Source organism: Athene noctua, chromosome 1, assembly GCF_965140245.1.
Source record: "Athene noctua chromosome 1, bAthNoc1.hap1.1, whole genome shotgun sequence".
In the NCBI taxonomy this organism is placed as follows: domain Eukaryota; kingdom Metazoa; phylum Chordata; class Aves; order Strigiformes; family Strigidae; genus Athene; species Athene noctua.
In genome coordinates, this window is record NC_134037.1 from 120570667 (window position 1) to 120597427 (window position 26761).

General features: G+C 34.7%; 1 protein-coding gene across 7 annotated transcripts in view; it reads right to left on the reverse strand.

Moving 5' to 3' along the window:
• USP34 (ubiquitin specific peptidase 34) overlaps window positions 1-26761 on the reverse strand; it is a 138781-nt gene that overhangs the window by 90605 nt on the left and 21415 nt on the right. For 6 of the 7 annotated variants that reach the window (XM_074910564.1, XM_074910481.1, XM_074910832.1 and 3 more), the window contains exons 3-8: window positions 26169-26589; window positions 20753-20803; window positions 20456-20605; window positions 15075-15142; window positions 7400-7592; window positions 2147-2208 (exon numbers count right to left, since the gene is read on the reverse strand). In XM_074910564.1, the coding sequence (XP_074766665.1) occupies window positions 2147-2208; window positions 7400-7592; window positions 15075-15142; window positions 20456-20605; window positions 20753-20803; window positions 26169-26589 (945 nt within the window). Of the gene's footprint in view, window positions 1-2146; window positions 2209-7399; window positions 7593-15074; window positions 15143-20455; window positions 20606-20752; window positions 20804-26168; window positions 26590-26761 lie in introns of those variants that run through there. The other variant, XM_074910917.1, reaches the window with a different exon arrangement.

Consider the following 26761-nt stretch of genomic DNA (forward strand, 5'->3'; position numbering starts at 1 on the left):
GTACTGAGCAAGCTGTAGAAGCAAGACATTTTCCCCATCCTTCTGCACCAGCCTTTTGTGGTTATATGGCTGAAAGAAATCAGTGATTTCAAAAGATATCTGAAGATGAGCAGCAATACTTGATACGGATTTGTACCCAACTTTTCAGGTAAAACACCAGAATGACTGGAATTCAGATTAAAAAAACATCACATACTACAAAAGTAGAAAAGAAGGTCTTCTGTTCATGCTGCATTCCTTTCAAATGACAGGCTGTTTACAGATGCCCTTGCCAAGAAAGTAATATCCCAAATGAGAATTTGACAATTTCCTTCAGCTTTAAAATAACTCTGATGTTCTTGCACAGTACATCTGCTCTTCTGCAGGGAGATTTAAGCACCCTTCTCTTTTTCCCTTGTTGATAACTTTCTTTTTTTACATTTGACACAGAAAATCAAACAGCTTTTTAATAACTGTCCAGACAACTTCTTGCTAACATTCCTTTATTATTTATTACTATTTAAAAACTACTTCATTCACAATGTGTTTCAGAAGATAAACTAACCAAGAAACACCTCAGTTGTGGTTTTCAACATGAAGGAAGGAGGACAAGAAATAGGTAAAATTGATGTTTGGCAGTCCCGGAGCAGCAAAATACACCATCAACTGGCAGTACAATACTGAAAGTAGCCCAGCCAACCAAGCCTTCTAACATACTCAGTGTGCTATGCTCCTGTAGTATTTACTTCTACTGCTACAGAACTAGAGGCTTTGGAAAAAAACCAACACCTCTCCCAGGGCACAAACATATAAATAATAATTATATATATGTATACATTAGATTACTATGATGATATATTGTAACAAATGTGTAGTTACATTTATTACAATAATGCAAATTTTTTGAAATGCACATGAGCTTAATAATATAACATTCAGGTTTCACCAAATCATAGTAAGGTATTTGTGTCATACGTGAGAATTCTTTCTTTTTTTTTCTGACACTATGTATCAAGATTTACTCTGCAATGAATAGATACCATGGATTCACCTTCACCTATTGATTTAGTGACAAAGGACAAGAAAAAGTTCATCATAAGTGGTTATTTGTTTTGTATTTTCAAACCTTTAGGGAAGCAAAACTGCCCTAGATTCTGATTCTCTATTTTTAAAATATCAACCTATTACCATAAATTTCACTTCAAATGTTCAAGCTGTTATTTATATGCAAGCTACAGTATTGTGGTCTTGACTGCTGCCAGATTTCACTAAGCAGGTGTTAAAATAAGACCATCTATAACAGAACTACTGAGACAAAAAAGCAAGCCAACTGCTGCTGTAACAGACTTCTCATTAATGAGAAAAAGATAGTGGAAAGTGTGTGGCTGTAGTGAGACAGAAACACACATGGATACAATCCCCAAGATCTATGTAAAGAATATATCACACCCCAAGATAAATGTAAAGAATATATCACAAGTTAAATCCTAGATTTTACACACTTTACCTATTATTTCAAAAGAAGAGTTATTTCAACTACCTAAACACGTACTTTTGTCTAAATTCTAGAGAGTTCTAACATTAAGTTTAGAGTTACTACAAAAATAAATACATTTCCTCATTGGCATACAATCCCACACATGAATCTTCTTGAAGATTTATGGCAGTCTCATTTACAATTGTTAAACACACCTGAATTATACAAATAAGGATTTGGAAGAAAAACAATAAATAGCATAGCCTCACAGATGCAGTGGAAAAGTATTAACAATGCTGGGAGCCAGTGATGGCAAGACAAGTTTTAGTTAACTAAATAATCAGGAGAAATGAGAAGATGGCAAAAAGACTACTTGGATATGAATTATCTGTTTCTTATTTATATATCAGAAAGAAAATCAAGAATATAATGATAGGTATTTATTATTTCAGTATCTACATTTTTCTAAAGGTTACCTTGACTCTATCTTTTAAGACAGCAGAAAACCCAAAAACATTTAGAGATATTTTTAAAGTTACCATTTAAAACCATTTATTAAACTCCTGATTAGAATATTTCTAATAAATGCCTCAGATTATCACTACTCCCACTGTGTATAATCCATAACAACAATACAGAACTGCAATCATATAGTGCACTTAAAGTATTCATAATAACGTTCCTACTTACGTTTCTGTGTCTGAAACTAATGACTCATTATTACACACATCATTGAAGGTATGAAGTTGGTTCTATAGTCAGAAAAAGGAAGAAAAAAATTAAAATTTATCTAAAGACTTTATGAGGTAGTTTCCTTACATTTAAAACTAGTATTAATGACAGAAAACAAATTTTTCTAATATTTTCAATGTTTTGAAATAAACCACTAACACAAATTTGAACAGGCATTCTAGTAGGCAAGAGGGATCAGTTTTCTTTTTACATCAAACTTTCTTTCACTAAAGCAATTAAATTATAAAACTCCACCCACTCCAGAAATCAAAACAACGTGTGTAGCAGTCACTTTGCACACAGGTTTTTATGAGAAATGAAACACATACTCTGGAAATGAATGTTTTAGGATGAGCTCCCTCATTATTGTAAAGCTTACTACAACAGCAATGATTTCTTCTGACACCTTATCAGTGCTGAAAGTCTACAAAACTGGAGTGAAAATTAAGTATTTTTATAAAATGAAGATTTGAAATGTATCTGAACAGATAAATTCAAGGCATCACAGAGAAAAGAAAAGCCTGTTAAAGGTTTACATCTCTTTTCCATCCTCTTCCTCAGCATCAACTTTCCAGATACAGAGATGGCTCTGTATCCAGTTCTTTTATGTACATAATATTTAAAAAAATATTTTGAATTATGTAATAAAAATTGTCATTTTGTTTTTTAAAAAAATCAAGATACAGTTTGTGAACTTCAAATTAAACTTGTTGCATAACTTTGTCAGAACATTTACTCTTTCCTTTCTTGAAACAAGTCTGGTGCATGCACTCTACCATTTGGGTGACAGCTAATCTCCTGCAGTCTTAACACAAAGATTTATTCATGTCTAATCTCAACAATTTTCAGGATTAAAAGTGGTTTTGAAGATACAAAATTGAAAATATGCGTTAAAATTAGTGATATATGAGAGCCCAATCACACAATTATTAATAGAATGGATGCTTTCAAATTAAACATATTTAGGAGTGGAAAAACAAGTGAACAGAACTTCACAAAGGAACTGTTATGACCAATTAGAATTGGGTCAAATAAAGAACTGAAAGTTCATTGGCTTTTCTGAAGACTCATGCCCCAACTGAAAATGTTTTGAAAGGGATGCAAGAGTCAGAGTACTGAACTATTACTATCATCAATTTTAAATCCATGGTCACATGCTGACCCAAATTTCCCATACAAAATCCTTGTCCAAAGGAATTTTGCAGAAGGTATTCTTTTTCATATTGGATTTTTCAAACAGTTTTTATAATAATTTCAACTACAGTCTTAGAATTCTGACACAACAGCGCAAAACAAAGTACACATGGGATAGTGTTGCACCACCTTATTCTCACTCATTTACTTTTTTTTACTTCATGCTTCATTACCATGAAGTGCCAGCAGAATAAAATACTTTTACAGTTTTTTACCATGTATGAAACATTGTCAGAAGCCAAAGACACCTGTGCCCAGACACTCAACGTAACACAAGATGTGTTAGTTACGAAGTACGTACGACAAAGGCATAAAGTATTCAGCAAAGGAAGTTGAGAACAAAAAGGCATCTCCCTAGCTAGTCCTGTCTCGAGATCCAGGCATCAAGGGTAATCAAACTTTCTACACAGGAAATCAATGCAAGAAGAATAAAGATGCACTGTTTTAAGCTTTATACTGAATTTGTTCAGGAAAAACCTAACAATGCTGCATTTGCATTTGTACTAATGCACAGAACCAAATAAAAAGGGGTTGAAAAACAGAAAATGGAAGGATGGTCAGATCAGTTACAAGTATTCATTTTCACATACTGAAGTTCATCTGTAACTGGAAGGACAGGAAAACAAAGAATCCTATTTGTGAGGGAATAGTAGAGAGAGAAGAGGGTATTTTGGAGCTGAACCACTTCAACAAATAATTGGGAGATGCAATCGAAGAGAAACAAGGTAACAACAAAAATAAACCTTCAGGTATATCTTGGTTTACATTTTGCTGCTCTTTTCCGCAGCTATTTCCAACTTCATATTCAACCGCTCAAGCTTTCACTTTGCTAAAATTAACTTTCATGTGTCTGTCTTCAACCTTGTTTTGTAAGTAAGAACTTTAGTCAGATGATATGACACATTATGTATATGCTACTCTTCAAGGGAGGCAAGTCTATATTTGGTGGTAAGTAAATATAATCCCTGTATGCCATACAGCATGTATTCTGTGAGTCTCAAGAGGTTCTACGAAACTTTAAGGTTTAATTTTAGGACTGGTCACGTTAGCTGTCAGACAGGAAGAAAAAAAAATCCCTCGGCAGACACAAATCAACACCTCCGTGTTAGAAGACATTCATCTGTTCAGATTCACTGATACTCTTGGTCAAAATTTCGGTCTCCACGATGAGAGCAGAAGTACATTTATCTTGCAGAAGGAATCATCAGGCAAGTCACAGAAATTACTTGACCCAATCTATTTTAGTCTTGATCTTGTGAGTTGAAATTAGAATCTGCGTCTGAGTCAACCTTCCATATGAATTTTCAGAAGAAAATTTTCTTTGAAATAAACATATATTGAAAAGCTCGCACTTTAAAATATTTTGCACATAATTTTGCTAAAAGTTTTCTTTGAATCTTCATGTCTTTTTGCACATGAAATGATGAATTGCTTCAAGGCTAAGCACTCAACTTTTGTCAAATGAAAGCCCAAGAAAGAACAAAAATTTGCAGTTGCAGTTATTCTATTTGTAAAGTCTTGAATACAAAACAGGAAGCTGAAATAGTGTTGGTTGGGATGAACATGTCAATAAAATTACTTTTACAAATTCTAGCTATCAAAGACATGAATAGAAAAAAGAAATTTCAAAAAAGTAGTCATGAAGATACATCTGTAATAGAGAAGGTTGTGTGAAAATTCTAACAAAGCTGAACTACACTACATCTTTGTAAACACATCTTTGTTTGCAAAGAGGATAGAAACTTCAGTAAAAAGGCAGACAAAATTTCTGTAAAATTTGGTTCAGATTTCACATTCAAAGTTGCACCAACCTGGCAATTAAAATTGTTCCAGGCAAGGCACACAAAACTAAATGAAACAAAATGCTTCTCAAACTCAAAAGTCAAACAAGAAAAATCAAAAGATGCTTCTTCCAAAGATACTGTCATAAGATCTCTAAAAAGAGAACCAAAGAAGAGAAAATTTCCTATGATTGAATGAGAAAGAAGAATAAATTGTCTTAGTGTTCCAGAACAGTTTTAGAGATTATTCATATAAAAACCCTTAGTAACTTATTAACAAACTCTATTCAATTTTTTTTGAGCTGAACCTGAATTGCTTTAAAAATACATGTCCGTTATTAACAATCTCGTTTTTCTAATCATATTTATCAACCATAACAGGTCAAAACATATAACTACTTAAAATAACACAATTTCACACTCCCTTAAATGAACTACATCCTGAAAAAAATAAACAAACCGATGCATTCTTACTTTCAGACTTTCTTTTGGTAGGGATACGCAAAAAGACATAAATTAGTAGCTGAACAAGGACAGCTGTACAAAACCAAAGGGAAGTACTTAAAAGCATAAAAATCTAATGCAATTGAAACTATGCAAACATGGGAAATTTATTTTTAAATCAATGCTACTGAAAATTACATTTTCCAAAACTGTGCAGAATACAAAAAAAAAGGAAGTTACTTTCATGTCCAGTTAATGGCCATATTTTAAAATGTATCTGCCAGATATTATAAGGTATCTGTAAGTGTATGAATAATATAGCACATGGTAACAAAAAATTTTTTTAAAAAAAGAAACTGTATTTTCACCTAAGACTTCATCAACTCTCTGAACTTTTCTTATTACACAAAAAGAACCCGGAATATTCACTTTACACTAATTTATTCTGACAGAAGATTAGAATTCAGGCACTCATTGAGTATATTATATGTAGCATTCATATAAATTACGTATGCATATAAATTATATTTACAGTCACGTCACTATTTCTTCCAAAAGTTAACTTTTTCTGTATCTTATTTTAGCATCTCTGCTAGATGAACTGCATCATGTTTTCATTTATATAAATACAAAGCTGAATGGACAATGCATTCAAGTCCAATAAATGCAGTTACCCTTAGAATAATAGCATTTGATTAATACTGAATGGATGTAGTTCACACTTTTTCTTTTTTTTTTAAAAACTTAGAAGGTCACATACCTATGTAAATTAAGTATTTACTTTGGTTAGAAACCACCAATAATCTGACTGGAAATACTTACAGGTTACTTTAAATTGCCATTGATTAAAAGAATTGTTAAGTACTTCTATATATAAATACAGTGAGAAGCAAAATCAAATTTAAGTTGTATTTACTGACAGTCAGTGATGAAGAGAGACACTGAATGACACTATGTAATCAATTAGAACAGAAAAGGCCAAATGTGTTCAGAAAATACTACAGAAGTTAAGGAAAGCATGTTTGTTTGTTCTAGTATAGTTTGTTCCTACTCACCACTTTGTTCATTAACACAAACATGACAATGCAAGCTATAAATCTTAAATACAGGAGTTTCAAGAAACAGAATTGAAAAGGCTCAGATGAATAAAAATAAAGTTCACTTTTGACCTTCTGTTCAACTGTCTCTCTATGGCTGTAATACACATCTAGGAAGCAATGACAGACAAAGGACGCACAACAGATCTTGACTGATGCAATGTGAAGCATTTTCATGGGAAAGAGGAGGGTGGATTTTCTGGTTTTAATCTATTTCTATTTGATACTATACATATTTACCTCTTCAGTCTTCTGCTAATTAATGCAGAAATGCTCTCTCTTGATAAACAGACTATACTAAACAAACAGGAAAAAGAGATGTACAATACAAAGAAAGAAGCAGCTAATGACAGTAGTCAAGACACTGTAAAAATGAAAACAAATTGAAAGCCTTTGTAAACAAATATACAGCCATGTCAAGGGACTTAATTTCAACATGATTATGAGAGTTTCGTTTAGCATGGTAAGTTGTTCAGGAAATGTGTTACGGTTCCATATGCAACAGAACATAGCTATTACTTGGACTTATCTCTCAGTGAACTCTATATTCACAATCACGACTATCATTTTCTAAGACTGCACGTAAGAGGATTCTGATGTTTTCACACATTTAAAAAGCACCCAAAGTAAGTCCATAACTCATAAAACACAAACATTTTTTCTAAATATTATTTATATTTTAAAAAAATTCTTACTGTTATTTGACTCAGCCCAGCCAATCTCATTGTTAGAGTTGGAGACATAAAGTATTTAAACGCAAGATCAAGACTTTCTTTATCAAAACACAAGGCTGTATCCAATGGTTCTTTAACTGTGCTCCACATTAAATCTGCCATGTTCCGGGCTGCACTCTGTCGCAACTCCTGGTCTGACAGTTTACATAAATACCTAGAATAAATTACAAATGGAAGAAAAAAAAACAAAAAAAGGTATGATTCAAACTAGAACATTCCTGGACCATCATCTTGATTATAGCAAATACATATTTCCAATAGCTGTAAGAGTACTAAGCCTTAAAACACCACTATCAGAAGTTGGCAACAATTAAAAAAACACCAAGAAAAAACAGAATTATGCAGAATATTTTAAAAAGTAAATAAATTTCTTATTTTAAACCTCTTCAGATTTCTTTCATTCCACAAAATGACAGGAAACCCATGGAGCTCTTTGGAAAGAAACGTTGTAAGCCTAAACCTCATATCTGTTTCATGGGAAGGTGCCCTCTCCAGATCACTGCATCATGTTTATTTCCTTTATTTAAAACTGAAGTGTCACGAGCCACTTAACATATTAATATACTTAAAAAATGAATTTCTGGAAGCAGTGTCAGTGGCCCACAAAAGGCATGCTCTGACAGTGAGAATACTCTGAAGATTAATATAGACCTGTTTGTGGCCTCAGTCACAGAACAGAAAAAAAGTGTAATTGTGCAATCACGTTCTGATACAATTAAACGCAGAACATGCACATTTTTTCTGCCATAACCATATGCCATCTGTACATCAGTACTCCCTGTGCTACAGTACTGCTTTTGCAACAGGTTAGTACAGGAACACAAGCCCAAAGTGTTTCTTCCATTGACAGTAATTGTGATCTTAGAGGACACATGAGAAGCAGCACCAAGGAGCCTAGGAATCTGACAGAAAGCAAAAATGCTAAAGAATTTTAAGCAGCTAAGTTCTTCCTACTACAGACATCTTCGATAATGCACAATGAGTGGCAATACAGATATTTTCTTCAAATGGGAGGCAGAAGATATAATTTATGAAAAGTAACTTACAGAAGCTAGTGCAACCTTAGTCTTATCTAAGCTACTACAAGAGCGAGATGTACCAAGAAAATCTATACTGAAATGTCTGTAAAGTTCACTTATAAAACACTGACACAGTTGAGAGTTTCTTCTAAACTGAATACACAAGAGAAAAACATTTAGAAACAAGCTGTCCTGAGCTTATTTTGAAGCAATTAAAGATTGCAGTGAAAGGTACACATATACAAGGTTAGCATAATTAATTTTTTCTGCTATACTTCAGCATTTTTAAGTTTCAGCTACATCCAAACTAGATTTAATTACAGAGAAATGCGTTAAAAATCCATTTGACAGCCTAAGCCTGGATCTATCCTTGGAGACCAGCCAAATAGATGCATGAATCTTTCAAAAAACACAAGAGATATTAAACTACACTTAACTAGATTTATGCACCATTTCTTTGCCTTTACATCATATAAACATCAGTAAATTTTTTTAAAAAATAAAAAATACAGGCCATGATTCTTATTTAGACTGAGGCCCTTTTACACATCTCTTCTGTAGGGGCCTTATAAACATAACAAACAAACTTAAATGATAGTTAATGTTGTCAAACACAGAAAACAGACTTCAGGGCAAATAAGCATAGAGACTGTAGATCTGTGATAGAACTGTAGGAGAAAAGAAGGACCATTCAGGGCCAAGGCAATCGGATACTAGTAATTGTGAAATTTGTCTTCTCCTGTGAAGCACTGGAAATCAGATCATGGCAAGAAAGCAATGCTTCTGTGCTATAATTTCTAAACAAAAGTAGCAGTGAGAAAACTCATTTGTAAAAGTTCAGCAGCAAACCAGACCCAGTGACCTATCTTTAACCTACAGACAGGTGAGTGGAGTTACACTCTGATGAAAAAAAAACCACCACTGGTCCATGCTACAAAACATAATAATCTCAGTATGACTATCAGCAACCTCAGAGCAGTTTTTATCTCTCCAGCTTTATATGCAAATTCAGCCCTGGTTCTCAAAGCTTTTCAATGTTTATAATGCCTGTCAAGTCATACTCAAGTGTTTTGTGAAGGACTTCTAAAAATCTTAAAGATGTTAAAATAAATTATGTGAATTTTCTCATTCTACACAGGACAGGTAAAGAGTGCTTGTATGCACAGACAGGTGGGAATGGACACATCTACATATACAGAAAAAAGGGTCCTTTAGTGGCAGGACTTAGATATGAAATCTTCCTCACACTAGGAAGTCTGGTGAAGCAGCTATCCTAATCTAGCTTCTACAACAAAATGTTTTTTATTTTAATGCAACAGTATCACTATCAGCCTACTTTCATTCCTAAAATTCACACAACTTCATTTTTAATGTCCTTTCAGCACGTTTATTGTATTTAGTCCAAGCCTGAATCAGACTTGTGCCGTGTTTTCTGTACTGTAATATCGTTGAGACAGTGTTTTAAAAAAATCCCACTTTATAATAACTGAAACTACAGTGTCGGTGCATTTTCACAGCTATAGAAGTACTTCAATAAGTATAACCTGTTTTGCCAAGGCCCTAAAGAAAGCTACAGAAAAAAAAAAAAAGAGCACTTTTCTCACCTGGGTTATTGTAACCAGGCACAGTGTAAATGTAGAAGACAGCACACTTGTCTTTACAAATATAACTGCATCTACACTAGAAAAATTATTGGCACTACTACACTGGTCATAAACCAGATATGATCGTATCTTTACTACCAGGATTAAAACTATAGAGACTTGCAGAGTAGGCCAAGCCTCATTTTTATCATGGAAAGATACAGTGGCCTAAACCCATCTGTATCAGTAAACTGGGTCCGCTATTAAGAAAAAAGAAATCTTCAGCTAGCACTAGCAATTAACACTTATCTTTCCTGACACTGACTAACTGTACATTTCGTGCATTGCCTTACAGAAGAACAGTGATACAGGAGCAAGGCAAAAGGTCTATTTAGCCAAAATAGCCACTCTGAAAGCGGATGAAAGATGTATCCCATATATATAAAAAATTGGATGAACCTATCTCCTACTGTGAATTAATTTATCTCTTGCTATACTTTTGGCTTTCTCATTAACCTATGCCAGTTATAGTTTCACAATTACATTCGCATGAAAAACAATCTCATTTCTCTTAAGTCTGCAACCTGACAATTGTATTGCATGTTCTCCATTTCACTCCCTATTTGTTTTCGTATCACTCACACAACAGCCATCTCCCTGTCAAGAAAAATTGTAGACTATGTCTTTCTTCCTATCAACATAATTTTTCATCTCCTACCTTCTTCATCACCCTTCCTATCACCTAGGTAGTTCTGTTACTATCTCTGTGAGATGGAACAATCAGAACTATATGTAGAATATAAAAGTGACCCATTCATATAATGGCTTAATAATAGCTTTCATTCTGTACTTTTTTTTTCATTCCTAAATTTTTATCTTTTTGATTCTGATGAGCACTAAGTCTTAAAAGAATATATGAACAATACTTCAGGATCTGTGTAATCTAGTAAATCCAACATTTTTGATTAGATGAGACTTTTGGAAAGTAACATACCTCTTTTTATACATATCCATAAAAGATAGTCTATGTACGTATAGAACCTGTCCTGCCAGCCTGGCATACTTAAAATAATCAGTGAATATATACGATCTACAATTAGCAGCGCACATACATATACATTATTTTTTTTAAAACCTGGTTTAGTCTACTGAAACTATTTAGACTTGCTGTATTTGTGTATAGAGAGAGTTGAGTTTTAAACACACAGTTCCATGTTAATGTAACACTTACAATCGCATCTTACACTTCAGGCCTTCAGCTACTCAGCTGGGAAAGAATCTTTTTTCCCTTAATATGACTCTTTTGGACCACAGCTGCAAAAGGGGTATCTAGCAGAATGAGTCAGCGCTCCTCAGTGATATGAAGAATCCACTTAAGTGCCTGGCTATTGTCTCCTGACTGGTCTCTTTCTTTGTACCTACTGTATACATTTTCAGATTTTTGGAGGAGTTAAATTTTTTTTGCAATTGAAAACGTCAAGGCTTGTTACAAGAGTAACATGTTTTTCATGACATTTAGTAGCAAGGAGTGGTCTTGGGCACTCCCATAAGACCCAAATTCTTAAGAAAAGCATTTTTAAGCAAAAGAATAATTTGAATTCTTTCAGCTGCATTCTCTCTCACTGGATTCCACAAGAAGCAGTGGGGATCAACAATTCTGTCCCGAGCTTCCACTTCTTCCGCATCTACCAGTGCTATGCTTGTGCCCTGTGCCGAGACTACAGGGCTAACACAGGAGCAACTGCCACTTGCAATTTCCTCTCAATAAGCGTGAGCACAGAATGTTCTGTTTCTCCCTAACTAGGGCAGAGACATGAATCCTTCATAAAAAAACCTCTCCAGATCTGTCTTGAAGTGGGAGAGAGGAAAAACAGAGGGGAGGAGAAAGGGTTAGAACTACATATAGTATTGGTCAGTGCTAATGCTACATGTAGTGCTCAGATTTTACCAGATACCAACTGTGATGTCAAAGAAAGAAGAATTCTAGGTCTTTTCCTACATACTATCCAGCACTTTTTGGTGATTTATAGAGGCACTTACAATATCAGACATTCAAGCTTATCTTGTTACTTTATCATAAAACTGGACTTCATTGTTAGTTGTCATCTTTCTATCGGACAGAGCTATCCATGACACTGTTAATCAACAATCCTGCCACTGAAAACACTGTCCACAAAACACCGCTGTTTATAGCTACTGCTCTCTTGAGGCATTCAATACCTGGAACCATGTAGAGCATCTCTAATCTCTAATCTTGAGGTGGAAGTCAAATGGAACCAATGTTTGTTATAAAGAGACATGATGAACAACTCGCCCTCACTTATAACTGCAATAAATTATTATTTATTTTCTTAAGTCAGTTTGTCAATAAGTCTCTTCTTTTTTTCATGAGAATTCTGTAATTTGAAATGCAGAATTCTAGGGTATTGCGATCAATAAAAGCTTCCTTCTGACGAGGTCAAAACCACTTTGCCTCCTTATTGAAAGCTGTAATTTTAAATTTATGTCCCTAATTTATTTCCTAAACTGCTTAAAAAACATAGGCCCTTGAGAGGCAAGATATGAATGCTAGTGCTCCATTCCCCAGGCAGAAAATAATATTTATTAGTCTTTTTCTAGTAACAGCAATAATGACAAGATTGTGCCCATGATCTTTGTAAATTCTAGCAGTGGTCTCCTCTACACAAATACACACTTTGCTATTCATTCCATCCACTCCTAGTAGGAATAACCACAGAACAGGAACATAAAAGTTAACCTCACATAAGAAAAGATGCTGTTAAGATGCCAGTCAGGTGATCTCTCTGCTTCTGCTGATCAGCACTCCAAAATGCAGTTCTTGCAAGGAAGCAACATGAGCAGCAATTTGGACTAACAGTCAATTAGAGCCCCAAGAGCTCATTCTAGACTAAAAACCTCTCGAAGCCCTCCTTCTTAGTTTGCATAGCAACAGAAGCTATTGCAGGATTTATTTCAAAGGTGCTGTGCTGCTGTGCCCAGGATTATGTTTGCTTTTTTTTTTTTTACTGAAGTAAAAAGCAGATGGAGACCTAGAGACCCAAGCTGCTAAGATAAGATCTGTAAGCTTGACAACCACACAGGGTGAGCTGCATACATCAAGAAAATCATCCTTTACCAAAGGCATCTGTGTTAACTTCTGTCCCATATAAAGGTATAGCACTAGAGATTATTTTTGTTATATGGTTTCCAATCTTCATGTCCCACTCTATAAGCACATCTTCACAAAAAAAGCTTTGAATTTCATAATGTTGAGAAATCCCAGATCTCACATCAGGATTCAGCTGTGAAAAAGGGGAAATGGGAGAACATCCCCTTCCTTCTCTAAACTCCTAGTGTTTTCCATAGATGTGTCCTGTATTAATATTACTGTTCTGATGGACATGAATGTATTGTAAATGCTAAGAACAGACATCAAGGGCATTATTTACTGCAAGAAGCTGCTGACAAATAACATTTTAAATCAAATGCAAATATTCTATAGGTAAAACAAAGAGGAAGAGGATAACACAGGGAAAAAAGCTTCTATGCATTCCAGTGACCCTAATTAAACCTACAGTTATAAAACAGAAAATGCTTTAAGAATTACAGGATGACAAGCAAGTGAGGATAAACAGCAAAGACTGTAGGCTGTGTTATTCTGTCCCACTCAAGTACCTTCTTAGCAGCCTATCTCTAATTGTTGATCCTTCGGTGCTCTTTTCAGTTTACACACATTGCAAAAAGATAGGTACAGCTCATGAACCAAATTCCCAGGAACACAAACAACCATTAATGGAGTATGTACAGAGACAAGAACTGGGACATTCTCTGCCTATCCTTCCTAGACTGCTTCACAATTAATAATAACCTTTATAATATTTCAAAGATAATACAGCAGCATTAAAGGGGTGCACATGACTGGACTGTAACTCAAGAGTGGTATGTTTTATTAAAATATCAGAACACTCTTCTTTCTGCTATCATTTTGGTAGAGACCATGTTCTAGCATGATAGCCAAGCCAGCACTTAAATTTTTACAGTCAAAATTCTTTACAATTAAAACCAGAACATTTTTAAATATGAAACAAAATTCTGAGCCTCACTGTTCTGTGCACCTTTTTGTTGCCAATGTAATAATTTTTGTTGAGTATGATTTTATACTGGTACAGTTAAGACAATATAATCTGTAGAGGCACATATTTTTGCTATCAGGGAAATAAGCTACAACGAGTATAAGCGTTTGTCCAATATTACAATCAATGGAAATCCAGAGCCTTTGGAGGAGCTGTGGGCCCATGCAATAGCAGTGGCCTTTTAGGTTGTCTGCAACAGAAAAGTTTAATGTTGGGCCACTGGAAGGAACATTAGTGACCACACCCCTCCACCTCCAGGTAGATACTCATACACAAGATAATAGCATCAGAAGCTCATTGATTTTTTTCTGTTGTCTGCAGAAACCCAATAAAAATAAATTGCTTGTATAATTAAATATAAGTACTTTAATTTGAAAGTGGTTTTCATGATAGGCAGCTTGATATAAAGAAAATCTTTGGGACTGGATATATTTAGATACATAAAAGCGCGAGTAGACTTTTGATCACACTTCAGTTCCTGCCAGCTGGAAATACAGAACATCAGAATGTGAAGCAGTGTTAAAACTCAGTGAAACTCAGTATGTGAAACCTCAATGACTACATATTGCTCTTCTACTTACATCGTCTCACTGCAAATTTTATGTAAAATTCTATGATCCTGTAGTACGTGAAACTGTATTACAATTGAACCTGACACAACATGTCAGAATGGGGCCGGTTGTCACACTAAAAATTCTATTAACAAGATTGATCTGATTAATACTGAAATCAGATAGATCTAATCAGCTGCCCAAACTAACTCTAAACATTACCTTCACTCTCCTTGTTGAAATGATACAGTCAGAGCAACAACTTGAACAATTAAAAAGGTATCAGCTGAAATCATAAATAGGTGCTGTCAAAAAGTCCCACAAGAAAAATTCTTAAATTAAAAATTTACCTGATAACATAAGTCCTAAAGGGTATAATGTGCTGCATGACAGCAGGGATGTGTAGCCATATTCTGATCTATAATGCAAAAACATAAATAGATAAAAATTTCATTAATGACATTTAATGAGAATGGTAAAAAATGAAATATTGCTGGTACATTTGCACGTGCAACCCCACTTTAAAAAAGGCTTTGTTGTTGGTTTTCATTCAACTTCAATTCTTTCAACTTCTTATTTTTCTAATTTTCAAAACTGTTAACTGAGGAATACTTCTATGCCTTAGGAGTTGCATCTTTTCTTCTAGTCAATTGGAAAATGCAAACTTTGTATAAATAGTATCATACTGCCCAGATGTCTCATTTTTCTATTTTCTGTAGTTTCTTCAGTAGGAAAAACTACTACTCAACCCTGTGGGGTTTCTTTTAAAGTCTACAAGAAAATTATACCACTCTTTCTGTTCCTTGCAAATCTCTCCTAAATCAAGTAAAATTATTTGACTTGTGTTGATGTTTAGTTTCTTAGGGCTTAGATATCCTATAAAATAAAATTATGTTTTATAACCAGTGATTAAGCACAGTTTTTCTACTACCATATTTGCATTCCCATATTTACCATACTGCCTTTACCACCTTTGCAAAATTGTATGCAGGAAGAAAATGTATGCCGAGAAAAACCCCCTGAAACAGCTATTTAGCACCGCTGTGAGGACAAGAGACCAACCAAACTACTTACACAGGCAAAGTCAGAAGTTCCATGTGCATTTCAAAAAGGAATGCTGAGCCTGTTAAACCTGTTACAGAAAGACAACTACGTGCCAGGTAAGGGATCTAGCACAGATGAAACATTAGCAGCTGTTACTACTACCCACATAATTTTAATCATGTGCACACACAAATCTTGTGAATAGCCAACACCATCAGTCACTCAAGGCTGTCATGTCAATTTACATCGCCATGTTTATTCTTAAAAGAATGTTTAATCTTTGCAACTGATGCAATAAATTCTGGCTAAGGACTAAATTCTCAGCAGGATTTTGGAAAACTCTATGCAGAAACATCTAAATTCTCCTTCTTGCAGGGAAAGAAAAATATTAGGCTGTAGTAAAACTGTATCACTAGCATTTATTTTAAAAATTTCTGGAATTAACCAAATAGTTTTTGGAGTCCATTCTGAAAAAAAAAAAAAAAAAATAAATAAATTCTGACTTACTTTTTCAATGCAACTAACACTACACAGGAACAATACTAACCTACTTTGCAAGATAAACAAGCCAAATCTTCACATTGTAAGAAAAGCCACATTTGGAATAAGCCTCTGATCCAACTGGCAGTCAAAAAGACAGAAAAATGCTACCATCCCAAAGATAGAAAGTTTAACTAGATGGTTACTTTAGAAACAGGAATTAAGTAACATTTTGACAAAGAACTGCAAGGATTACAAAGATACTATTGTATTTACACAGTTTGTTTTTTAAGACAATGTGCTCTTTTTCATATGCAGTATGAAACACAAAATCAAATACATTGCTTTGTGAAACAGAAGTAGGAAATGTTTTTGTAAGTTTATTTTTATAGTTTTCATTGCTCGTAGTAATTTTCCCTCTGTATTAATTCAGTCTTTTAATGCCATTTCATTCATCTGTATACTTGCATTGCATACAACCTTCATCCTCAGAACTGAATGGGTAATTTCTCATGTTGAAAATGTAATTTTCATCATGAAATCGAACATAAATATACTGAATTATTGAAATAAAATGTCACAAAATAACATTAAAAATCCACAACTTTCATCGTACTTTTTTTTTTCTTCTACCTGCTTTTAAGACAAGGTATTTACTGCATCTGTTCTGTTCTCAAGCTTCAGAGGTTTGGGGGTTTTATTATTTGCTCTTTATCATGGGCAATTCATTTCCAAAAGGCAGTGCACCTCTCAACAGTTTTCACCTCTAACTTCAGTTTTGAAGTTTCATACAGTAAAATTAAACCAACATTTTGGAAACCATCAGCATGATTTCAATTAATTCATCTCCACTGAGAGGGCAGTTATTCCTTCACAACATCTACAAAACTGACATGACAGTGCAGAATGAAGTCATGACAGGCTTTTTCAGGGAGGTTTAAACCCTCCACAGTACAAGCTGTAGGTCACTGATTTCTCTGCGTCTGATAGTTTTTTTTTAAGGACACCAACACAACATCAGGTAGTTAGACTGAGCAAATATCACAAGAATATGACATGCTGGAAGAAAGGGAAACCAAGTATTTAACTAAAAAAGGCAGAAAAGAAATATCCTAAAGAGGAACAGTTAGTCCTACCACAATACAGGTTGCTAAGAAAGCATCTTGCAGAGACGTGAGCTGGAGAAAAACCAAGAGTGCCAACTAGACAACTCCCTGTGCGAAGTAAATTGCATTATATTACATTTGCTGGTTTGTTACTACAAACATCAGCTTGTCTGACAAAGACATTCACTCAAACGAGATTTGCTGGATAAAAAAATTAAAGGAAACATCTTTTTCAATAATGTTAATGTCCTCTATATAAAGGAGAGAGGAGTAATCACAAACAAGTAGCTCAGTTTCCCACAGACTTCACTAATTTGTGGTACCAGTGTTCTCTTATGTGCACCCGTGGAGTGCACTTAATGAGATATTCACCTTCCTTCATGGAAGAAACAGAGCAAATGGTTTCCACAACACCAGGCAGCCTTTACTAAAAGCTGAATGTTACTGGTTGTTAGGAAATTATTTCTTTGACTTCACTTTACTATTTCCAACTTCCCCTATTCTACTTCTTGAAGCTTCCTCCTAAGCCTAACTTTTTAATGAGAAATTGATTGGTTCATCCACACTAGAATCTTTCCAAAAATATTTTTGAAACATTTAAGATAGTAGCTAAACAACTCATTAATCTCACAGATTTTTAATTCCAGCATGGGTATTTCTAGAAGTCTTTACAGTAACAGCTACTTAATTGCCATTCTCAAGAGTTAGTACAACTGTGAAAATGTATTTAAGAGTTACTGTACACTACAGTTCTGGCTTTACATGTCATAAACCACTTAATAGTTGACATTGCAGAGCTGTTCACTGAGCTGCTATTGATAGGGTCATATCCATAAATCTCACACTATCTATAAATCCCATAAACACAAATGCATGGTAAAACCAAGTCAGATTAGCAGAGTTTTTACTGAGATCACCAATATTTTGTTCACAAAAAATAGTTTTGTGAATGCTTCTTTTTGAGTTTTGTAGTGTGGTGTATCATTTCACAGACACTCAGAAACTTCTATTAAATTATTTATATTTACCTAAGTTATATGAATTATATAGTGAAATGATATAAAAATAAACAGGGAAAGAGAAACACTACATCCAAAACAGAAGCTTATGCACCATTATAGAAGTAGAGAACAATAATTGGGTTTTTGATATCAGCAAGTCAAAAAAGTTAGCTGCCTAATTTGGAACTAATAAACATACTGCATTTGAAAGTCAGAAGCACTGCTGACAAGTACACTGAGTGACAGCAAAAATGCAGAAAGGGGATGAATAAAGCACATTACACATAAAACATTTTCTTACACTTTCTGTACTGAGCTGACAGATGAAATCCAAAGATTTTTTTTTAAAAAAGTTTTCCTCAAACTCACACACCCTTGCCAGCCCAGCCAAACAGCATTCAAAAGAAAGATTCTAGTTCAATGGTTAAAGATACAACACTGGAAGATGCTGAAGAAACATTACTTGTACTGGTTACTGTTTGGGTTGAATTTAATTTTACCTGGCATGTTTAACCATAGCATTCATTTACAATAGCTGCAAGAGACAGCTACATGTATTACCTACTAGAACAAAAGATAAACGCAAAGTTGCTAAATTATTATTTGAAAGGATAAACTTTGCTGAGAGGTATTTTGGGTTAGGGGACATCACTAAGAATAAAGGAAATAATTTACATAGAGAAAAATAAAGACCTCAAAAAAGAACAAAGAAGAAAGGCAGATGCAGCTCATGAACACACACTGGAATTGGATATCTAGGAAATGGGATTTCTGGGCAGAATGCTTGTTGAAAAAAACACTGGTGCAATGGGGGGCTGCTGCTCACTGTTCAGAACAGTTTTGCCCACTCTCACAAAAAAAAACCAAAAATCAGACAAAACAAATAAACGATTGGTTCCATCACAGAAAGTTACTTCTAAACCAGAATAACCTACAAGACCAGCCATTTTCAGCAGATGGTTTGATGAAGACTGCAGGCTGCACTGACAACAGCTAGAGATGAAGAATTCATCAGATTATCACCTGAAATCTCATCAGATCATATAGAAAGAGACAGACGATAATGTATCTCCACAATTTAACATGCAGAGGTCCTGCACAATCCTCCGGGTCGAGCTTACAAAAACGGAACATATCATGGCCTTACTCATTTGTTCTCTGACGTACAAGTTAAGAACCATTACACTGAAAGGATCGTGAGTGATACAGACCACCAACACTAGATTTATTTCAGTTGCTGGTTCCCTCTATTCAAACATATTCCAATCCTTATCTAGATCATCATCCTGGCTGGTCAGTAACAGTAACAAGGAAGGAGGGAAAAATGCATGGAAAGAAGGATCTGATTTTAAGCATTTAAAATTGCAATTTATGCCAAAACTATATTAAACTCACTTCATAAAAGGTGCAACAAACCATTGTTTTCCTTTTTGTCCATATGTAACATCCACAAGACAGGTCATGACTTCACATTCTCACATTACACTCAGTCTTCGTACGTCCTTACTCAGAGACTGGTTTTTATTTCTATCACCAATCTCCTTTGAATCTCCACTAAAATGAATTTGTAATTCTGCTAGTCAAAAATCACAATTTCAAAATGGAGAAATGATGAGAAGAAATGATGAGGATATGTATTCTGATACTAAGCAAAAATAAAAGATAGTTACCTCTATGCTGCAAATGTGTATAAAGATATAAAATCACAGGAAATTGAGAAGAAAAAGAAATCCAAAGGCTGTTCCCTTGTTCTTTATAGGAAATAGGTAATAAGTTAATATAGCCTGAAGAAGCTTAAAACATTTGCATGAAACAATTTCAGAGACAGAAATGACCTCTGACAGACAACATTCTTAAAAGTGTTTTCTCAGCCTGTTACAATCTTCATATCTAGGTATAAACTTGCAAAACCACTTGTGTGCTTACAGAAGATGTATAGGGTTTGGATGATGAAATGTTCAGCGAATCCACAAACCTCACATTCCTAACAAGGAAAATCTTACAGTGTTTTTTTCCCTCCCTGGTCCTACAGAATTCTTCCAGACTTCAGTTGTTTTACTTCTTATGTTTAACATTAAACAATTTAAAGATGATACTTACATTAGATACCACTGTGATAAATGCATGTGCTATAAGAAATGGCAGTGTCTCAGGGGTACCATATTCAAAACAATCCTTCATGAGGGAAAGGCCATTTTTTCCACAAAACAGACAAACGTAACGAAGCAAGTGCAATGGTACTTCTACATCCTAGAAATATTTTAAAAAAATTTTGAACATTAATACTAGATCCATTCAGATACACAAGAAATTCAAAAGCTACATTAACACAAATCTATAAAGAGGCTATTGTAAGTTTCTAGGGAACATGCACGTATTTAAAAATGGACAACTTACATTCATATCACAGAACGCCCCTAATATATTGCTTTCTTGAGCAGAAATATCCTGTTTAAAAAGAAAAAAAGAAAATTAACTGAAGCAGTAAAAACACGTTTATAGAGCAGAAAACAACTGACCATTAACAGATACTATGGTCAACTAACAGAAAACAACAAATATTTAGAGCAAGACAGAAGCTCAATATTTACTCCACTTTTACACTGCAAAATATATTTTTCCAGTTCACCATTTTACCTTTGTTAAAATGTATGTACAAGTACACAAATATACTTCTGATAACATCTCAGCAGTGGCTCTCAATGGCTGGATTAACAGATCATTCTTCAATCCCCCCCCTTCAGATCACCAATTTTTCAACAGGAATACCGTGGAGGGGATAGTCTGGCATGCTGGCTGCACACCAGCTTGAAAACTCCAGAACCAAACCAATCTAGGTACTTTTGAATGCAATTCTAGGTACTTTTGAACGCAATTCTTGCATGAACATGAGACATATATCTAAACATCTGAATTTAGATTAAATGTAGGATGTTCTAGAGTCTTACATTTAATGATTTAAGGGGCTAAACCATTGAATTATTAATTCCCACCAGAATATTAAAGTTCTTGAACTTCAACTACTATATTATTTTATATGTAACAAGCCCCATCATATAAAATAAGTGTCTAACACTCTTTACAGGATTAAGCTAACGAAATAGGGGGAAGAATTGTATCACCCCATCAATTTGTTAGCTATTCACTGCAAAAAGTAATCTGCTTTCTAGAAGTACTCAACTGAAAGGGGTTTGGCAAAACAGCTTTTCTTTTTAATGTTCACAACATCCACTTGTTGGGCAGTATAAAGCAGGAATTGTATTTTTAGGGTTGTATCACATATTGTGTGTATCCTGCATATGGCTGGAGGCACAAGGGCACTGAAGATATGAAAAACGACTGTTAAGCCACAACATTGCCGTGGCTACTTGCAGGTAGTTACAGCACACCATCTTCTTTGCTTCCCTCCATGCCAAACACCCAGTTCTTATATTCACAAATCAGATATAAGTTTAACATAAAGTTTTAAATAAAGTTTCCTGAATATTTTTAAAATAGCTGTGTAGGAGTTTTTTTAAAACCATACCAGAGGATGCTGGAAGCACATAATTTTGGATGGATTAGATGTGATACAAACATTTTGAGTTATTCAGTATGTTCATATTATAGCTAAGCATTTATTTTCTTTTCTATTCTGCTGAACTCTAAGTCATGCCTGAACTCGTGATACTCTAACAGTTATTTTTAAAACAGCCTTGAAGCCAGTAGGTGGTATGTTTTCAAGTAGCAAGAAAAGGTGTTCAGGACTCTGCTCATGAAAACTGCAGAAACAGTGTGAGAAAATTCATTAGTTTTCTTGAATAAAAGAGATAATCTTGTGGAGAGAACTACAGTTCTTAGAATACAGAGACCAAAAACTCATGGAGGTCTGCTACATGAGTCCTGCAAAGCTTACTAAAAGTGTTGCAGTTGAGAGAATGAGTCTGGAAATGTGACTTCTGCTCTTGCAGATGTCAAACAGAACAGAGACAGAGAATTCCCCAAGACCAAGTTTATAAGGAAATAAGAGCATTCCTCATGGGAATCTAATACAGCGTTAAAATCCATTACTTCAGATAAAATGTACTTAGCTGAAATCTGACACAATCTTGGTGGAGGCCAATTAATTAGGGATATCTTCCAAGAAAGTATTTACTTGAAAAGGAGCAGCAGAGATACCCAGATTCCAAAGAATCAGGGACTGTACAGCTACAGACACCTAAACAACTGACTTTTTTCCTCTTTCCTTGTCTATCAAGAACTGGTAAATGGTTGCATAACTCCCTTCAGATCCATGGTTCCTTCTGAGACAGTTCAGGAGTGCACTCTACATTGTAGACTCTTTCTCTACAGGATTTTAAGAGCCTCCATTTTTTATATTTTATTTTTTCCTCTTAAGTGTCTGTTCTAGTCACTACACTTGCTGCACACAGTATGAAAACAATAGGGCATACAGTCTTAAACTACCCTGTACACAAGATCTCTTAAAAGCTATCCCATACACTAAAAAAAGAAATTAACTAATTCTGAAGTATGAACATTTCTCAAAACACCCAAATATATATTTATAGAAATATCAAGTTACTCTTGTTTAAAATGAAAAATAGACACAAAGACCTCCCCCTCTGAGCACCAAAAATATTGCTAAATTCAACAGAAACAAATGGTGTGTTTCCATTCCATACCTTATATTCACAGATTTTTTTCAGTATTTATGTCCTGAAGTGGGCTGACCTCTAACTGACTGCAAGTAATTTCACTGTTTTAGAAATCCAAACTTACTAGAAAGCCATTTTTCATTAGGCTTCTCATGTCCAAGAAAAGTTGTGACAAACACTCTGTCTCTGCACACTCATATTCATTCTACACAGGTCAAGACTATATACTTGCCAATATGCTTGATTTACTTCCACATGATGTAGCATCACTGTCCTCATATAGAGCATATATCTGTAACACCACTGCTCTCTGCAAGGCTACTTGTTCAAGGTAGCTTCTGCTGTCAAGAGTACACAGCCCTTCCAGCAACCAATCACACTTCCACAGTCCTCACTCTCTCACCTTAGAAATGTTTTAAGGGACAAAAATAATTTTGAACCCATATAATTTAAGGAGAGAATCTACAGGATCATATATAGGCCGATGCCCTTTTGACTACCAACAAACTTTGCTTTGCTGTTTGTTTTCATCCAACTTCCTGAATTCCCAAACTAGAGAAAACCTCCTACTTTCCCATGAATTGTTTTCTCCTCTACTGGATGATCAAGTGTAAAATGGCTTTGGCACGCACCTGGTAAAAGGATTAGACTTCAAGACTTGTTTGCTGTCATTAAGGACAAAGATCTGGGAGGTGTATGCAGAGCAAAGGCTAACAGTAATATTGACCGCTAATCGTTACCAAAAGGTAATAACACTGTGTGAAAGCCTTACATTGGAAATTTTTAGGTGACAGCCTAATTGGTCATTTCTAGGCAAAGTGAAACCTTAGGGGATGCGATGACTCAATGAAATTCTGTAAATTCATCTCAGGAATCCACAGTAAGAAATTTCTTAAGTCAGTTAGAATAGACATTAGAATCTGCTTTGCATCAGGAAATTTCCCTTTTTCCCTGGAAAATTAAATGCTTACAGGGAGAGCTATATCAGCTTCTCCTAACAAATTCCTGGCAGATATGGTCTGTTCAAGGATCTGAGATCATACACTTAAAACCAGGATTTTTTATTTTATGATCTGTTGAGGACTGAGTTCAAGCCTGATTTAAACCTAAAAGTGCTCCCATTACTGGGACTAACAACTTGTCTCAATCCCACCAAGACATGCTCTAGACTGAAATCCAAAATTAGATTTTAAATCTCAGTAAATGAGTTACGCATGGCAGCAGAAAGCTTTGATATTAAAATAGCTAATATTGTAGGATAGAGTAACAGAACCCTAGTGTTTGCTAAATACAGAAAATCTCAGTTGTAAGAAAAATGATTGATGCTGGGACCTTTTAAATGTGAACAAAAATGTCTCCCCCAAAAAAGGAAAAAGGTACACAGCAAATAATGCAGCCCAGCACACCTCCAGAATCCATATCTGGAAACACAAGAAGTGTAGCTGAAAAGTAAAAAACTTTTCCTTCACTTGTCTGTACCTCAGGAACACGTTTTTTTTTTTTTTTCTCAGCTTCCCTTTAAGTTATGTTTTTAGGATAGTTAATGAATATATTCAATGATTCATATTAGATATACTAGTATGATATAGATATGATACATACTACCATGTCTAGATAGCCACTCACAGTACAGCAAATCTGTGTCCAAATCACTTTATGGCTGCACATTAAGTGAAAAAGAAATCCCACCAGGCACTTTGAGATTTTCTTTTTATCATTTGTAAATGAAATTGAAAGGGAAAAAAACCCCATTAATTTGTTATTTAAAAGAAGCAAGTGTGCTTACAGACAGAAAAGCTGTTCCAGAACTGTTCACTGCGTATTTCTCTGAAGTTAGTTTCAGTAGGCGTCCCGCAGGAGTACATAAGATAAATCACTTAAGCAGTCATTGATTTTTATTTTTTTTTAACTGACAAGATAGATCTACCCTCTACAGTCCCGACCTGCAGAGGCTGAACTACAGATTTCTTTACATATGGTGAAAGGTTAAAAGGCAGGCCAAAATGAATGACGGGAATCCTGAAATCCACAAATCCTAACTTTACCTCACTTTTCTATACACATATATTTGTGAAACAACTTCTGTTAACCTTATGCCCATATGTTTTGGAATAAGACAAGAATCCAAAATCCAGCGCACCCAAAAAATCCGCTATGTTGTGAGTTTTAACTAGATTTATTTTCAGATATGGCAGGATTCATTCAACAAGAACTGCTTATATCTTGTGACCATCTTCACATGCATAACCAAAAATACTATATATGACTTGGTATCTTCTCCTTTTGGACTTAAGTTTAAAAAGCAAACTTAACCACTCAGAGCTCCAACAGAACTCTCAAAATTTTCTAAATAAATAACAAAAGAGGACTGGATAAATGGTAGTTATTTAATTCTCCACTTTAACTTTCTCAAAAGTTTGTTGGCTAGAATCTTTTTTATATAGCTAAATATTCATCTCCTTTGCATGCAAGTATTGTAAAAGAACTGTTTATTTGTTATTTGACTACCACAAGCTGGATCAAAATCCAAACTTTCTAAGAACTATACTGGTTCAACTAGGAAATGCTAACACCATCATATTTCTTTCAGAAACTGTCATTTAAACATTGCAGGATTTTTGAAAACTTTTGCTTTTTTTTTTAAAAAAAAATGCAAATTGTAAATGGCACTCTTAACAAATACCACAGAGAAAAATCAGCATCACAGAAGAAAGCTACTTGTGTAGAGCTCAATTATTCCAGTCAATTAAACATCTGTTCTGACAAGTAAATTTGGGTTTTTGCACAAAGTTTAGTTTACGAAGCTTTGCTTCTAGAACCATAGTTTGTAATGAAAATAAATTAGTAAACTATTAATAGGTTACCTTCAGGAAGAAAGGCTTCGCTATAGTCCCCTTTTTGACTTCCTGTTATTTAAACAGTACAATAATTCAGTGTACAGTTCCATCCAACACTTATCAATATATTACCTATAACAATTAAGCATATTTTAAAGAAAGTGTAAGAGTATGTGTCATTTTAAAAGTTTCTCTGAAAAGTTCTACTGAAGTCAACAGGAGAGCTGAATTTGCCCATCCTGTGTGAAAGCAACTATCAAACACACACAGTCTACTCATTAATGAGAACAAAAAACCTATCACAAAATAATTAAGTATACAAGTAAAGATAAGATATACCTCTATTGTGGGATGAGTATTATGCTTATAAGCAGTGTACAGAGGAAACTGAATCTGAAAGATTTTTGCCACACACAGCAACAACTTTTCCTTCTCATCAGTGCTCCATAAGCTAAAAGCATCAGTGTTCTTTGCAGACTCCTCCTCTGTCAGGATACAAGTTCTTGAAGAATCTAATTTTTTCTCTATAAATTTTTGCCGTTCTCCATTTTCTTCTTCGTGAGACTCTCTTTCTACATTCAGGGGCTCATCAGCATGATTACTCTGATCTTGCCATGTTGAATCTATATTAATAGTGCAATGTTTACAGAGCTGGTCCCGCAGAGCTTGAACTTGGGCAATCACTAAGTTAATAAGCGCACATACTACTTGGTTAAAGATCTCCAAATGTTTGTACTCCTTGAAACAGCACAGACATTGTCTGTAAGAAAACAGAAAAAAATAACAATAAGAATTGCTGAAGTAGCTAGAATGGGAACAAGTAACTGACCAAAAGAACTCTTCATGTCAAAACATGTGAAACAACGAAATAGGACAGACCTGTAGAAGAAAGGAAACCCAAATGAAACAGACTCCACCCAGCACCAAGTGGG